This window comes from Aspergillus brunneoviolaceus (genome assembly GCF_003184695.1).
Source record: "Aspergillus brunneoviolaceus CBS 621.78 unplaced genomic scaffold BO95scaffold_42, whole genome shotgun sequence".
Lineage (NCBI taxonomy): Eukaryota > Fungi > Ascomycota > Eurotiomycetes > Eurotiales > Aspergillaceae > Aspergillus > Aspergillus brunneoviolaceus.
This window is the reverse complement of record NW_020290772.1, coordinates 192,310-206,814: the sequence shown is the minus strand read 5'-3', so window position 1 is coordinate 206,814 and position 14,505 is coordinate 192,310. Positions and strand designations below refer to the sequence as shown.

Genomic DNA, 14,505 nt, shown 5'->3' with positions numbered 1-14,505 from the left:
TTCTCTCTGCGTGTATGCTTGAAGACAAAACAAACATACTCAACTTCTCATCCTCCCCAACCACCCCCAACAGCCCACCCATCTTGATCTCCTCAGGGTCCGCCGTCCTCTCCGCCCCCAGCAACCCAACCTCCATCTTCCCTTTGGACCCAGCAGCCGGAGCGTGGAGATCCTCTGTCCACCCCTCGCCCCCCGGCGCATCCGCCCAGAAGGCGGACACCACCAAATTGCGCGATTCAGCGTCGTAGGCGAGATCCACCGAGTCCGCAGCGAGCAACTCCCGGGCCTGTCGACGACACCGCTCCGCCTCAGCCCCAGCCCCCTCCTTCCCTGCCACTGTACAAACCTTCTCCCGAACGAAACCCACCAACCCCTCCAACGACGCCAAAGGTGAATAGAACTGGTACTCAGAGGATGCACCGGACCAAGTGAAAGATTTCTAGCCAACAATCAAAAAGCCACCCAAGAAAAGATTTAGCCTCCATGCCGTATAGCCCAACCACCCACGAATCTTGTAAGAGAAAATTGGGAAAAACACACCTCATAATCCCGACACTTCTTAACCTCCGCCGAGCCAAACACACTCCTCAAAACCCGACACACCGCATCGCTGGCACCCCAAACCCAAACCCAAACCCATTAGCGTAAGCTCCGTAGGTATCCCCAACCCCGAGAGATAAAACACAGCAAAATTCAAAGACTCACCTCCTCCCCCCTCCTTCCTCGCCCTCAACACCCTTCTGCCCCGGAACCCTCCCCGGTCTCAAAAAAACATGCAACCCCCCGGAAACCCGACTGGCGAAGGGCGTGACAGCGCCCCCGGCGCCAGCAGCAGCATCCCCCGAAGCCCACCGCACACTCAACCGCTCCACACCACTGCCCAAAAACTCTCGGACCTGATACTTCCACAGAAACACATTACCAGATATTCAAGATAACCGATCGCCCAGGGAACGTTGGGGGTGGGGGGGAACGTACCTCGGCATCCCACCCACCACCACCACCACCACCACCACTGCCCAACAACTCCTCAACAGACACGGTCCACCGTTCCTGCTTCGCGCTGTGTAAATTCCGGATCTCCAGAGCCTGGGGGAGGAGACGGGCTTGGGAGGGGTCGAAGGGGGTGGCGGGGTCTTGGAGGTAGGTTGTTCTGCGTTTGATGGGGGGGGTCATCCTTCGGATTGGTTGGTATTGGGTGTTGATGTGTGGGAGGATGGAGTTTAGAGTTTGGCTGAGGGGGTAGATGAGTAGTGATGAGAGCGAATGAATTGGAGATGGGTGCTGGATAGATTGATGATCAAGGGTGATGTGGAGAAGCTGAGGAGATGGAGATGGAGATGGAGATGGAGATGGAGATGGAGATGGGAGCTTGAGCTTAAGCTAAGCTTGGATGTTGACGTTGGGGTTGGCGGTCTGCTGGCCTGGGGATTGGTCGCGTGGTTTATCTTATCGGGTGTTATCGTTATCGTACCCAGTAGGTTAACTTATCGATAAGGACATACTGTAGCTAGAACTCTCACTGGACTACAGACAGAGTACTAACTGTACTCTACGTCTACCGGGTTATAGTTACCAGTAACTCATGTCGATTATCCTACTACCTACTATAGCCGAGCCAACTTGATATTACTTTTATTCGAAGTATATTCGAATCTAAACTATCCTCCCGTCATCAATCATCATCGTTCCATCATCCTCAGCGATCCAGCCGCTTACGCCCAAACGCCAACTATGCTAATCCGATCCCTGGTAATTAGAAACACATCAAAAGCAGTAACAATACTATGATGGGAATATTGCACGAATTGCACGAAATCAATCAAGGAAGAACGTCCCGCAGCACCTCCTTCTGGGCCGCAGTCAGGGTAGCGGGGAACCGCACATTGACCCGAATGATCAGGTCACCCCGCTCGCTCGGTTTCTTCGAAACGGTCATACCTAGGCCCGGATACCGTTCCTCGTAACCCGGTTGCGTGGGTCCCGGCTTGGAAACCTTGATGGACTTGCCGTCGATCGTGCGGACAATACGTTCCCAGCCGGTGAGGGCCTCTTTCAGACTTAATTCGACCGTTGTGATGAGGTGGTCGCCTTGGCGTTTGAAGTTGGGATGTTCTTTCTGCAGAGACCGTTAGTAAATCACCACCAAGTTCCGTAGGACAGGACAAGAAACCTACCTCAGTGACAATCAGATGCACATCCTGTTTCCCACCCTCTTCCTGGTCTCCCACGCCACGGTACTTGAGCTTCGATCCCGTGCGTAGACCAGGCTTGATCTTCGCTTCCAGCGTGACATCCTGCACTGTGCGTTTGCCGGTCGCCGGGTCAAACGTCTTGCTCTTGACCGTCACCTTCTTCGTCACGCCCTTCATGATCTCCTCCAGCGTCAGCGGCAGCTCCTTCTCCATGACGGTGGGCTCCGGCGTCGGGGCACGCGCAGACTGCTTGAAGCCGGTCGACCCGCGGTTGGTCCGGAACCCCCGGCCACCACCTAAGCCGCCACCGAGCATCGAAAAGAGGTCGTCTTCATCCATGCCGCCCCCGCCGCCCATGCCGCCCATGCCTCCGCTGGCTTTGGCGAAGTTCCGGAAGATGTCATCCGCATTGCTGAACCGGAATCCGCTGCTTCCACCGGGTCCAGTCGAGAAGTGGAACGTACGGGTACCGCCTCCTCCGCCTCCAGGCATGCCACCGAACGAGAAACCGCCGGGCATCCCTCCGGCGAAGGGGTTGGCACCGCCATCGGCATCGCCACTCGTCGGGGGCGGGCCACCCCGCATGAGGTATTCCAGACCGAATTGATCGTAGACTTTGCGTTTCTCGGGGTCAGAAAGAACTTCATATGCTTGTGAGACCTCTATCAATAGTCTAGGTTAGCTGTGCACTGGACAAATCAGAACAGAAAAGATGTGAAGCATACCTTTGAACTTCTCCGACGCAGCCGGGTTGTCCTTGTTCTTATCCGGGTGGTACTTCAAGGCAGCCTTGCGATAGGCCTTCTTGATTTCATCTTGTGAAGCATCTGGTTTGATTGATAGGGCGTCGTAAAGCTTTGTTTCAGCCACCATTGTGGAGTGTTTGTGTGTTGTTGATAATGTGGTTGTTGACGAACGAAAAGATGGAAATGCAGGTCAAATGTGTAAACGAAAGGTTTCGCAGGTGTTGTCAGGTACTGAAGAACGCTAATTGGAGCAACTCGATGCCTCCAATATAAGCAATCGACGAGGAGGGAGGATCACACCACCGGTCAGGGTGTGCGTCAGGGGAATGATGGCAGGTCGAAACCGGGCGGGGAAGGAAGTACGATCTCGAATGACGTAGAAGATTCACAGGATCACACTGCCCACTGACCACCACCGTCTAGAGTGAGGTAGCGCGAAACTTTCAGGAGTAGTGAGATAAGGAAGATGCAGGGGGGGGGGGAAAGAAGCGGCAAAGCGAGTGATCGGGATGATGATGATTTCGTGTTCAGGACAGTAGACGAAAGCCAGTTGTGTCGTTGGGTAGGAGGGGGACAAACGGTGGAAGTCTTATGCAGTAGTGTTGGCGGGCTTTCCGTTCACCTCAGGTGAGCCCTGCGGTGACGTGTGACGCTGTCTCCCCGCTGGCCGGGCCAAGAGAAGGTTCGAGAAGGTTCGATTTCCCAAGCATTGACATGGGCAAAGAGACTGGATACTACTGAAATTCGGGGCTGGGGATCGCAAGGCTAGCAACAACCAAATTGTCGATCCTGGCTGAATGGTGGTTCCAGACAACTCTAGCTGTCAAGGGAAGGGAAATTGGAGATTGAGGCGAGAAAGAGGAAAGTTGATCCATCTGGACTTCAGCCCAAGTATAGAAAGTGTCCCGTCCACCGGCAGCTGGCGACCTGCCTGTTCGGGCTAGTGCGGGGAACGGGCAGCCGGTGATCCACTACCTTTATGTGTACATACTAAGTAAGATTGAGGTTTTGTGCAGTCACTAGGTTCCATATAATCTGACTACATTCAGTCTGCTAATACCGAGTAGTTATTAGGTAGATATTCGACGGTCTTCAAGAAACCATACTCTGGACTGACTACCTTGTTTCATGCCACAAATACTCACCAATTCGGTGATATCCCCTCGAATCACTTCCTCCCCACCACCAGGTAGTCCTTGATTACCGCGGATCCATTAATCACGCTCTCAATCTGCTCTTCCGTACAGGTCTCCTGCAAAGCCAGCACGTAGCACACGGGCTCCGGGATCTCGGGCGCCACATTCTTAATACTCCACGTCGACTCCGGGCCCTGGCTCTGGTAGCCCGGGTTCTTCACCGTGGAGATCTTCCCCGTCGCCAGATCCCGATTGAACAGCGCCCGGTGGAAGATCTCATACGCCGTCTGGGGCTGGTAGGCGGGGACCTCGTGGCCCGCCTGATAGACCCGCGTGTACGAAAAGTTCCCCGACTGGCGCACCATGCCACCCACGTATGAGGAGTTCGTCCGCAACTCCGCATAGCCCGCGGACCGGAACTGCGCCGCCCCGGCGTACTCGACCAGTTCGCTGACGGCCTCGCCGCCGGTCCAGGGGCAGGCAAAATCCCGGTCCCCGTAGACCAGGGCCACCTTGACGCCGGAGTCCAGCACGTAGCCGAGATCCTCGATCAGGCCGCGGCGGTCCGAGCGCGGGTAGTCGCCCGTCGACCGGAAGGCCTCCCAGATGCTCTCCGCCGAGCGGGTATAGTTGACCGGCACCCCCAGCGCGGCCTGCACCCAGTGCTGGTTCAGGTACCCGATGAAATACGGCTCCGGGAAGGGGTCCTGGGCCGAATGCGCAAAGTCGTAGTAGCCGCGGTCGGAGTATTTCTTGAAGACGCCCTTGACTTCATCGATGCAGTAGGCGTCCGCATCCCGGCAGACCCGGCTGACGGTCTGGTTGTTGCCGTGCATCTCCGGATCCCCCTCGGCGCCTACCGCACGGCACTCGATGATCTTGTCCTTGCAACCGCCCGGTCCACTCCAGGCCTGCATGGCAGCCTCGTAGATGGTCTGGTTGAGTGCTTGGATGCCGTACGTGTTGTTGTAGGCGATTTCGGGGAAGCTCGGCGCTTGGACAAGCAGGTCGATGCAGCCGTTGATGATGCCAAGAGTGTCGAGGTGGATTGGATGGCCGGACAGGGTGTTGTTGGCGATTCGGTTATTCTGATCTTGGAAGAACGCTGCAAAGGCCGGGCCGTAGCGTCCTCCATATGACTCGGTCCAGATGCTGACGCGGTCATCATGGGGCTTGTACTCGGGGAATTCCGAGAACCAAGCCTGGGCAAATACCCACAGGGCGCGGGCGGCATTCACAGTCCCATTAATCGTGGTCTGGTTGTTCATGCTGGGGAACGTGCCGACGTAAAAGGTATTATTCTGCTCCGGGATGCCAGACTCCAACCCAGAGATATCCCAGTCACCGGTGAGGGCATCGAAGGTGCCATTGACGGCCACATCATAGCTAAACCCGGTATGAACCGGCTGGTCAATGTAGAGCATGTTGGCATAGTTGTTCCATGACCAAGGGTTGATCTCCGTAGAATTGGAATCCTTGTTGACAACACACGGCCCGTTCTCCTGCAGTAACCCAATGATGGACGACCCGCCAGGACCGCCGTTCATCCAAATCGACAGAGGCGCGTTGGCAGGGTTGTTCCGCGATTCGAAGAACCAGAAGTAGGTGTTAATGGGGTATTGTTGGTCCACCCCTAGCTCATTGAGGGTGCCCGGGGGAAGGTGAACATAGCCGGAGTACGATTTGACCCCAGGCGTAGTTTCGCAGATTCCAGGCTGGCAAACAGGTTAGCACGTGGCTTGACACTCACCTTGCGTTTGACTAGGAGCATACATCTTTGTAGGAGATTTGAACACCTTCATATTGTTTTGAATCGATGACCGTGACGCCTTCAGGCTTAGGAGGGAAGAACTGGCCGGCCGCAGCACATACGAGGGCGGAGCCCACCACCACAGCACGAAGAGAAGGCATTGGGAGCAGCTGGGGAGTTTGGGGGGAGCAGAAGGTCCAATTGACCAGCAGGCAGCTCCTTATAAGGGTCCATGGGGATGGTGTAATTTTTTAGCTCCAAATCAATAAATCGATGATTGATTAGTAGGTACCTTGGCTGCAGTGCTTAACCAAATCAAGTGAGAGATAAGACCGGTTTAGTGTTGCCTATAATCCTACAGTGCCAGTAAGTGGCGGTCGGATCTCTCCGCCGTCAGCCGCTGACTGTTGATTGCCGCCTGCTGCAGGTTTCTGAAGAACGTTCCACGTTGCTTGATGAATTGGCCGATAACAGTTTTCATGTTTACTTGTTTCCTACAATGTGTGTTGGTTTTGAAGTGAGGCTCCAGCTACACCGTCAAACAATGGGTCTCAGGTCAAAGTAAAAATCATACCGTGATGTAGATAGGCTATCCAGAGGCATTGTAGATGACAAGAAGTAACATTTGAGAAGAGTGAACTCATGGGATATAATAAAATGATAAGCAGAAAAAAGGATTGATCAAGGGAGATGGGGGAAAAAAAAGAAGATCCAAATCAGCACAAGCGCCAAGTCCCAGCGCTGGCTATCCTTCCCAGAGCAATCAATGGCTTCCAGCCCAAATCCTGATCCCATTCAAGAAAAAAAAACCAAGACGCCCAGGTATCCCATAGCCAGTCCATCAACACCAAACACGCTGCAAAATTGACATCGAAGGGCATAAATAAAGTCACAGACATAGAAAGATCGCGAGGACCGGTATTGGGTGCCTTGCAGGTCAATCAGTGTCATATATGAGAGGACCACTGTCCCAAGCATGTGCCTGAAGGATATATATATACAGACGAAAGCAAAGTCTTTTTGAAAGTGAAACGCTGATGAAAGCAAGATTGTGACGCATCTTTATGCAAGGTAAGGAGACGCCGCTGCTGCACCCTTCACATATCGGAAGCAAGTGTTTTTGCAAGTTCGGCCTTGTCGTCGGCAGCAATGACCTGCAAGTCAGACCTCGCATGAATCTCCTTGATGCTAGCTTCCTTTTCCAGAGCGGCATCCGAGTCGTGGAGGCTGGACACGGAGTGGAAATCCTCCCGGTCAGGTGATGTCTTGCTGTACGACTCTGCTGCTGCGTTGGACGAGGAGTCACTGAGCGAGTCGTCAGACAGGGAGTGCAGGGGTAGTTCGGTGAGGCCAATCATTCCAGAGCGTCCAGGGCTCGACGCTACCGACCGGCGACGACTGTGAGAGCGGGAGAGTGAAGTCGGCGAAGTGGGGGTCGATGTCGAGATTGAACCAGGGGTACGCGAAGGGTTGCGAGGTGGAAGCGTAGGTGGGACACGCTTGGGAATTGTTACCAGGCGGGCACGTGTGAACGTGGGTGAGTAACGTCGAAGTTCAGAAGGCATTGTTGAGTCTTCAATGGAAACGGGGGAATGGGCGGTACTTTCTCGCTTGGAAACAGTTGCACTGCTGACTTCGTGCACCTCTAGATCGTCATCGTCCACCAAGTCGTCTTCTTCTTCGGCAGCAGCGACCGGAGCGTCCGCGGGAACATGGTACTCGCCATGCTCGGGAATAACAGCACCCAGACGAGACTCCTCGTGGTCTCGATAACTTCGAGAAGAGGCGCGACTGACAGAAGGCGGCGCTGTAGCCGGACCATCATCCGTCTGGGTCCCTCGATCCATGCTGGCATAGCTCTGCACACTCGCGCGCCAGCTGCTGCGGGGTGAACTATCGAGACTGCGGCGGAATGTGGCATAAATAGGACTGCTTGGGGCGGGTTTGAACTCGAATGCCTCCTGCGACGGTCTACTGCGCGAACCAGCCTCGCGAATGAAAAGACCTTCCGCTTCTAACGCCTTGACCCCAAACGGGTCGGGATCCTCTGGATCAGGTACACCAAAGGAGCCGATCGCAGGGCCAACTTCGACATCACCGGGAGCCTCCCCTGGAGGTGGCAAGAGGGCTTCATCCACATTAGCATCTCCTTGGGCGGCCTTGATGGTTTGCATCAGTGTTTGAATTGATGCAGGAGGGTTCTTGGCCTTGCCAGCCAAGATATCCGTCACTGATATGCGCTCGCCGTAGAATCGCTCGTTTTCATCGCTTCGCTCGATGATGATCGTTCCGTCAACCTGAACACCTGCATACAACCCCCGACTTTTCATGTAGGTCCAGATCGGGGCTTGTCGCTTGTGGACTTCGGATTCCAAAACACCACCCATGCCAACAGGACCGGCAGAGGCGCTTACTTCTCCACCGAGGGTGCAGCGAACTTTCTTGAATGCTTCTAGCGCTTCGCATGTATTGATGACGACCACACAGTCATATATATCGACCCCGGCTAGGAACCCAATACCCGCCGTATGCAGCATGATGCCCGACGGAGGACTCCACTCGCCTGTTTCAGGTATCCGTGCCAGAAGAACACCGCTTCCGCCTGAGCCGCTTAGCCAGAGACCGGTGCGCATGGTGGTGAAGATGGCGAGGCCTTTGGCCTGCTGGATGACTCTTGAAGGGATTTTCTTGAGGACTCGTTGTTTGCCTTTGGGACGGTCGATCTTGCCAGTCGTTGGGTTGACCGCGCTGTCGGTACTCTGGCGATCCGCATCCTCCTCGCTGTAAAAGCCATCCTTGCAGAAGCTTCGTAAGATGCGCGCTGCCTTGTCGCTCTCTTTGTCAATGGCCATGGGCCAAAAGGCCTCTGCGCCGACTCGATTGGAGAGTCGATTTACGGGATCCCCCAGTTTGTCGAGGGTGTGCCATGCCTTGTCGAATCCTTTCTTAGACGTCCCTTTTGTCCGCTCCCAAAAAGTCGAAGGCATTGTGGCGACTCAACGGCGACTGCCACTTTGGATCGCCGGACGCACAGCAACTGGTAGTAGAGCAGGACTCAGTCCTGGGTGAGGGGAGTGGGCGACCAGGAAGGGATGCAAGGTAGGAGCGCACGTCTATAACCACAAGCGCAACGGTAGATGGACGAAGACGGCGGGCGCAATAAACATGTGTTGCCGTTTAATTTCCCCAATGTAACTCGAGAATGTATGCAGCACAATAGCAAACGGATAGTTATCGATGGTCGCTGACACAACCGAGGAATGCGGGTCTGAGGAATGCCAGCAACTATCTAGAGGCGGCGCAAAGGAAATTAGCTGGCTGAAGAAGAATGGAGTTGGCAAGCAGGCAAGCAAGCAGTAACGCGGAGAAACTTTTGGTTAGGGAGGAGGAGGGGAAGGGGGGGCACAGTTTATGGTCATCATCGGATTAAAACTCATCAGCGACGACTGACGGAAATGTCCGTGAGATCCGCTCAGATCCAGACCGAGAGAGCCGGTGATCCAGTGGCAAGGACTGGCAGCATACGAGAGTCTCTAAGAGGGGAACCACGGAACGGACGGGGGAGGAACTGCTTACCAGGGCAAAACGGGCCGGGCAACGTTGGGTAGTAAGCAATTCAATGCGATTGGATTTGTAAGGCCTGGTAGTTCAGGTAAGGCTAGTTGATGCAGAGTCAAAATCCAGCGAAAGGGAGTAAGTATGTATACTGTATCCTGCACAGGAAATGAGGGGGGAAAGAGGGGAAGAGTAGGATTTGGAGACAAAGATATATAGTAAGTAAACTCAGTCGGCAGGTGATGATCGACTGTGTCGAACCCGTCCGGTTCGCGGGTCAGATGAGCTAGGCTAGAAGATGTACGACCAGGCAGATGGATGCAGTCGCTGGGGGAGGGGGGGTTGAAGAAAGGAGGGAAAGAGGAATAAAATAATAATAAGCAAGAAAAAGAAAAAGTAAAATGAGATAAAATAAAATAAAAACAATAATAGTCCTAACAAGCAATGCAGTTTACAGAGTAGGAAGTGGAGGGAGAAGGGAGGAAGTAAGAAGTAAGAGAGCTAAAACCAATTGGTATAGATGCAGCTGCAGCTGGCAAAGAGAAGGGAATAATAATTAAAAAAAATACAGAGTCGTGAGTGCCGGTAACTACAGAATACTGAGTAAGTCCACTAAGTTAAGGGCCAGGCACCACCATCAGTTCAGCACGGCTGGGTCGGAAGGGCATGGTTGGAAACATGAAAGTGGCGCCGTGGCTGGTTCCGGATATGCAGAAAGCTAGCTGCTTACCAAGGGGAAAGGGAAAAGAGGCAGATGACGAAGCATCATGAGGAGGAAACAGCCGGAGGAAGAAGAAGAGGAGGAGGAGGAGGAGGAAGAGTGAGTTGTTGAAAGAAAGTGGAAGAAAAGATGAAGAAAGCAAAAAGAGGAAAGACATCATCACTGCATCACTGCATCACTGCTGCATGACCGGCCGATAAGCCCCAGCCAGCAGCCCCAGTCGCTCGGCCTTTATCGCGGTCAGCACAGACATCTTCAATTTCCATTTCATTTCCTATGCATTCCAGCTTCTCATTCTTTCTCATTGTGATAAAGATGTTTTTATTGTTGATGTTGTTTTTACTAAGGAACGAACCACGCCATCCAGACCCATAGAATAATAGAATAATACAATTGTCTTGCCTGGAGTAATCCACCTCTCCCTGGAACGAACTAAACTATGCCCTACAACCGGAGGTCCAGACAGTCAGAAATTGCATGCTGATCAGATCGCATCGTCATCGACTACGTACCGTACTCCGCGTAGTCTAGTCTACCCGAGGGGAAAGAGAGAGAGAAAAAAAAAGAGGGTCCCTGAACCTGACCCTCTTTTTCTTTCCTTCTGGGCCTCTTCCTTCCTTCTGCCTGCTCTTCGGCTATAGTTATTCCAACTGGATTGGTAGTTAGGTACTCCGTAGTTACTCATGAAATTCTCACAGTCGTCCTGAGAATCGGATAATGTCTATTGTCTTTTTTTTGCCACCAGTCTTTCTTGGTGCGGAGTACAGAGTCCATTACAGTCCTCTCAATATTCTCCATCCCTGCATTCGGATGCGATGTCGATGTATCCAACCCGCGAACGGGCATCTGACAGATCCAATCGCGGTAACTTTCTAGAGAAGCAGAAGAGTGAGAGCCAACCCCAGCCTTCAGCCTCTAGACCTTTAATTCTCCCCTGATTCAGCTCTCCCTCGCCCTCTCCTCCCCCCTTGCGACAACGGCTTTATTCTTCCTCGAGTAGTCGCCTAGGTGAATTAATCTCAAAAGGACCCAGAGAGGGTTATTTGTTTTGCTTCTTCGACCTTGTCTCTATACTTCCTACCTCCCCCCCCCCTTCCCTTGTAGTCCATTTAGTGTCAGTGCTGAGGGTCCAGCTCAGGTTATAGTATATGCATCTATTCATCCATCCCAACCCACTCATCCATCTGCAACTCACTCTCAGCCCAACCCTCGCATTTTTCCCTTTTCCTGTACTCCGTACGTACCTTATCCTCGCTCCTCCCTTCCTGCTCTCTGGTTTTCATGACAGGTCCAATCCCCCCATTCCAGATCCGGTGACAGTGGTCCACCGTCCGTAAACACAAGCCCGTCGATAGTTTCCAGTTCTGCTCCTCTCCCGGGGACTTTTAGTTTCCCAATTGCTGCATCGGTTTTTCTGTCCGATTTGCGCGGGGGGATGTTGTTGACCCTCCCTTCAAACCCCCGAATCCAGTTTTTTCCTCTCGAAGACAGGTTCTATTTTAACATTCACCAGAAAAGACCTGACGAGCGTTGACATGATGGCAGTGGCGGCACCTCATCTTCAACAACAAAGGAACCAAACCCAGCGACAAAAGGTCTAGCCCCAGATCCTCAACCCTCCGAAGTGGTTTTACCTGTTTCGTGTCCTTCATTCCAAGACTCTATCCAGATCTACAATCCCCTTTTCTGCCCTCCACTCTTCTTGCCCCCCCCCTCCCCACCTGGAAACCCACCGTGTACGTTGGACGCTGGTCATGCATGAGCAAATCCAAGCATAATCATGATACACCGACATTCAACCCCCCCCCCCCCCCCCCCCCACCAAACCAAAGACCGAACAGAAGTAGATAGATTAGCTCCGTGCCTCCGAGTTGGGAAAACAGAACAAGAACCCGGAAAAAGACTCGACATATCATATTTTGCTGGTCAAATCCTTCGATTCAGCTTTCATCGACTCATTGCCCCCGTGATGGCCAGAAAGGGGGCTGGCCGCATGATGTTCTTTCACACATGCCCATCGAAATTTGACTTTTGTCACTCCATCAATCATCCTTTGCCACTGGAACGAGGGGAACATATAAGATTAATCATACACATCACATTTTGCACATACGGTACTCAAGTCTATTGAGAAGTTCCAGTGGAGATGAGAGTTGGGGCCCAGCACGAGGAATTGCAGTTTGCGGTTATTGCGGCTTGCAATGATGGTACTATGTAATTGGAGGTGTGTGTGTGTGTGTGTGTTTGTGCAGAAGACGATCGATCTTGCAGCTATTCGCAAGTCCCAAACTCTGCGCTTTCTCTGGATCTGCTTCCACTCGATTGGTAGGGATATATCGAAGATAGACACATTCGGGATGAACCCTAAAACTATCTGGGATTCCTTTCGAGTTTGTTTTGTTCCAGACATTCCGCAGTGGACAAGCATCCCCGCGGAAGGGTCCAATCGGCTCCATCGACATGGAAGCTAGAAAACATTCCAGACGAAGCTGAGAGAGCGAGGGAGGACAGCCAAGTCAGAAACCGTCGAAGTTCCATACCTTAGTCGCCGTCTCCTCCCTCTTTCACACATATCCCATCACGGGGAATCTGAATCTGACAGGCCCCAGGGGCCCCCAATCGCCACCCCGTCATGCGAACCGACGAAGCTTCTGTTCCTCTTCTGGGCTGGGCCGGGTTATGATGCAGCTTCGATCCGACCATGATGGATCTAGCCCTAATCCAGCAGCCGGCGCATGACAGCTGGCAGCTGGAGAACTACCGGTACTGTACTCCGTACCTGTCAGCCTTCCGGAACTGTGGGTTCGTGATCAACCTTTCACACGAGAAACTAGTGGGTTCAGCTTCAATCAATAGTAGGTCAATCTAAATCCCTTTCATGCAGGATCTAGGATACGTGATAGCAACCGCAAAAAAGGTGGGGTGGTGTTGTCGAGTCGACTTGCTGTCAGCGGCGCTTTTCCATCGTCAAATTTACCAAAACCAGTATATGTGCAGGCCAGAAGAACTCTTCTTTAGGGGACTAAGACAGGTAACTTAGAGAGCAGCTGCTGTCATGAAGCTCACGGGTGTGATTTACGGAGGACTTCTGCTGCAACTCCGCAACAGCTACAGCCTGCAGCTGCACCTTCGCCCTAACAGACAGCCGACAGCACTCGGCACATCCGAAACTCTACAACCCCGGCGGCACTGAGTCCCCCCGTCCCAACCTTGCGCAACGTAGGCTATACATACAGCGGTATAGCCTGTTTCCTCATCCCCTCAGACACATGTCTCGAGGATGTCACGGGGTAGAATTTCATCACTAGTCACTCTACTCAAGAATGGACCGGCATGTCGAGTTGCTTGACTGTACTCCGTAGATGTAGATAGTCGAAGCGCGAGTCCACATGCTGATCACAGCAATGGAAACCAGCACGCCTTATTTGGTTTATATATCTTCTGTTGCTCTCGTGGAGAGGTTTTGAGTTTAGCATCAACCAAGTCCAAGGCTCATCTCTCTGGCTGTCATCTTTGCGGATTTGACATGGCCATGGATGATCTTTAACTCGGCAGATAGAATAAGAAGCCGACAAGCTGGCATCGAAATCCCATTTCAAAGTGAGCCGAGGCTTGTAAGCTTGTATTCAGCACTCAAGAATTCTAGTAAATGGCTGGTCGTCTGGATCGGCTGCTGGCCTTGTCATGTCCTCATCTCACGAACGGGCCGTAGTATAAAACGGGGGGGACTTTCCTCTGTACAGACGCTCGATAAGAGAGAATTACATTGGTCAGTGCCGAATCTCTTCTGCAAGTATCGACCTGCCCACAAACAAACGCGGAGTGAAATAGAAGTAAAATGCCACCCTCACCCTCACCCTCATAAACCTCATCAACCGCAACGAACCATTCGCTACACCCGAGAAGAAGACAAAAGGGATACTGTATACAACCAACCCAAGAAGAGATCACAACCAGAAAGCTCACATTGCAGGAGCAGTCACCTTATGAGTTGTTAGGCCACTCCTCTGTGCAGTGCTACGAATCCCTCTCTTATCCCCGAGGGTTTTCGTCCCAGTTCTATCTCCCGACGGGATGGAGGAGGGGGATATTCCTGCGTCAGGCGTTATTCCCTTCTCCCCTGCCGGGGTTCGAACGCGGGACCGATGGCGTTTGACCTTGCTACGCTCGGCGAGTTCCCCACTACGCCATCGGCCCTGCTGGTTACCGAGTAAGTACCTTGACTAAAGTATAGCCCAGCAGCCACTAGCTATTTTGAGAGCATCGTTCGCGAGACATCGCCGAAGTACAGCTCCGCACGGTGTCCGTCCACATTAGTATTCTACATGGTGAGCTGAGGAACACTTCCACTCCAGGCCCGTACTACGTGGAATTGATGAATGGATCTTATCTCTTCTTGTTC

The 14,505-nt window shown here is 52.9% G+C and overlaps 4 protein-coding genes across 4 annotated transcripts; all 4 read right to left on the bottom strand.

Moving 5' to 3' along the window:
- Window positions 1-548: 548 nt before the first annotated feature.
- Window positions 549-1,343, bottom strand: BO95DRAFT_443909 (uncharacterized protein). Its single transcript, XM_025586760.1, has 2 exons — window positions 706-1,343; window positions 549-610 (listed from the first exon to the last, which is right to left on the bottom strand). Exon 1 carries the CDS (start codon window positions 1,174-1,176, stop codon window positions 919-921), a length of 258 nt encoding a protein of 85 aa, XP_025441240.1. The 5' UTR covers window positions 1,177-1,343; the 3' UTR covers window positions 549-610; window positions 706-918.
- Window positions 1,344-1,806: 463 nt separating this feature from the next.
- BO95DRAFT_168574 (putative DnaJ domain protein Psi) lies at window positions 1,807-3,237 on the bottom strand. Its single transcript, XM_025580780.1, has 3 exons — window positions 2,921-3,237; window positions 2,178-2,857; window positions 1,807-2,119 (listed from the first exon to the last, which is right to left on the bottom strand). Exons 1-3 carry the CDS (start codon window positions 3,066-3,068, stop codon window positions 1,823-1,825), a joined length of 1,125 nt encoding a protein of 374 aa, XP_025441239.1. The 5' UTR covers window positions 3,069-3,237; the 3' UTR covers window positions 1,807-1,822.
- A 727-nt stretch (window positions 3,238-3,964) lies between these two features.
- On the bottom strand, window positions 3,965-6,111 carry cp1 (putative carboxypeptidase S1). The gene is made up of 2 exons (XM_025584370.1): window positions 5,851-6,111; window positions 3,965-5,792 (listed from the first exon to the last, which is right to left on the bottom strand). The coding sequence occupies exons 1-2, from the start codon at window positions 5,986-5,988 to the stop codon at window positions 4,110-4,112; spliced, it is 1,821 nt and encodes a 606-aa protein (XP_025441238.1). The 5' UTR covers window positions 5,989-6,111; the 3' UTR covers window positions 3,965-4,109.
- An 813-nt stretch (window positions 6,112-6,924) lies between these two features.
- BO95DRAFT_365540 (DUF500-domain-containing protein) lies at window positions 6,925-8,814 on the bottom strand (the record flags this gene model as incomplete). The annotated part of the gene is made up of 2 exons (XM_025582702.1): window positions 6,925-7,429; window positions 7,583-8,814. The coding sequence occupies 2 exons, from the start codon at window positions 8,812-8,814 to the stop codon at window positions 6,925-6,927; spliced, it is 1,737 nt and encodes a 578-aa protein (XP_025441237.1).
- Window positions 8,815-14,505: the final 5,691 nt, after the last annotated feature.

Bases quoted from the DNA above. Each gene is read 5' to 3' on its own strand.
- BO95DRAFT_443909 (XM_025586760.1), bottom strand. From the start codon at position 1,176: ATGACCCCCCCCATCAAACGCAGAACAACCTACCTCCAAGACCCCGCC.
- BO95DRAFT_168574 (XM_025580780.1), bottom strand. From the start codon at position 3,068: ATGGTGGCTGAAACAAAGCTTTACGACGCCCTATCAATCAAACCAGAT. The intron at 2,858-2,920 runs GTATGCTTCACA...GACTATTGATAG, and splicing joins TGCGTCGGAGAAGTTCAAAG to AGGTCTCACAAGCATATGAA. The intron at 2,120-2,177 runs GTAGGTTTCTTG...CGGTCTCTGCAG, and splicing joins TGCATCTGATTGTCACTGAG to AAAGAACATCCCAACTTCAA.
- cp1 (XM_025584370.1), bottom strand. From the start codon at position 5,988: ATGCCTTCTCTTCGTGCTGTGGTGGTGGGCTCCGCCCTCGTATGTGCT. The intron at 5,793-5,850 runs GTATGCTCCTAG...CCTGTTTGCCAG, and splicing joins TTCAAATCTCCTACAAAGAT to CCTGGAATCTGCGAAACTAC.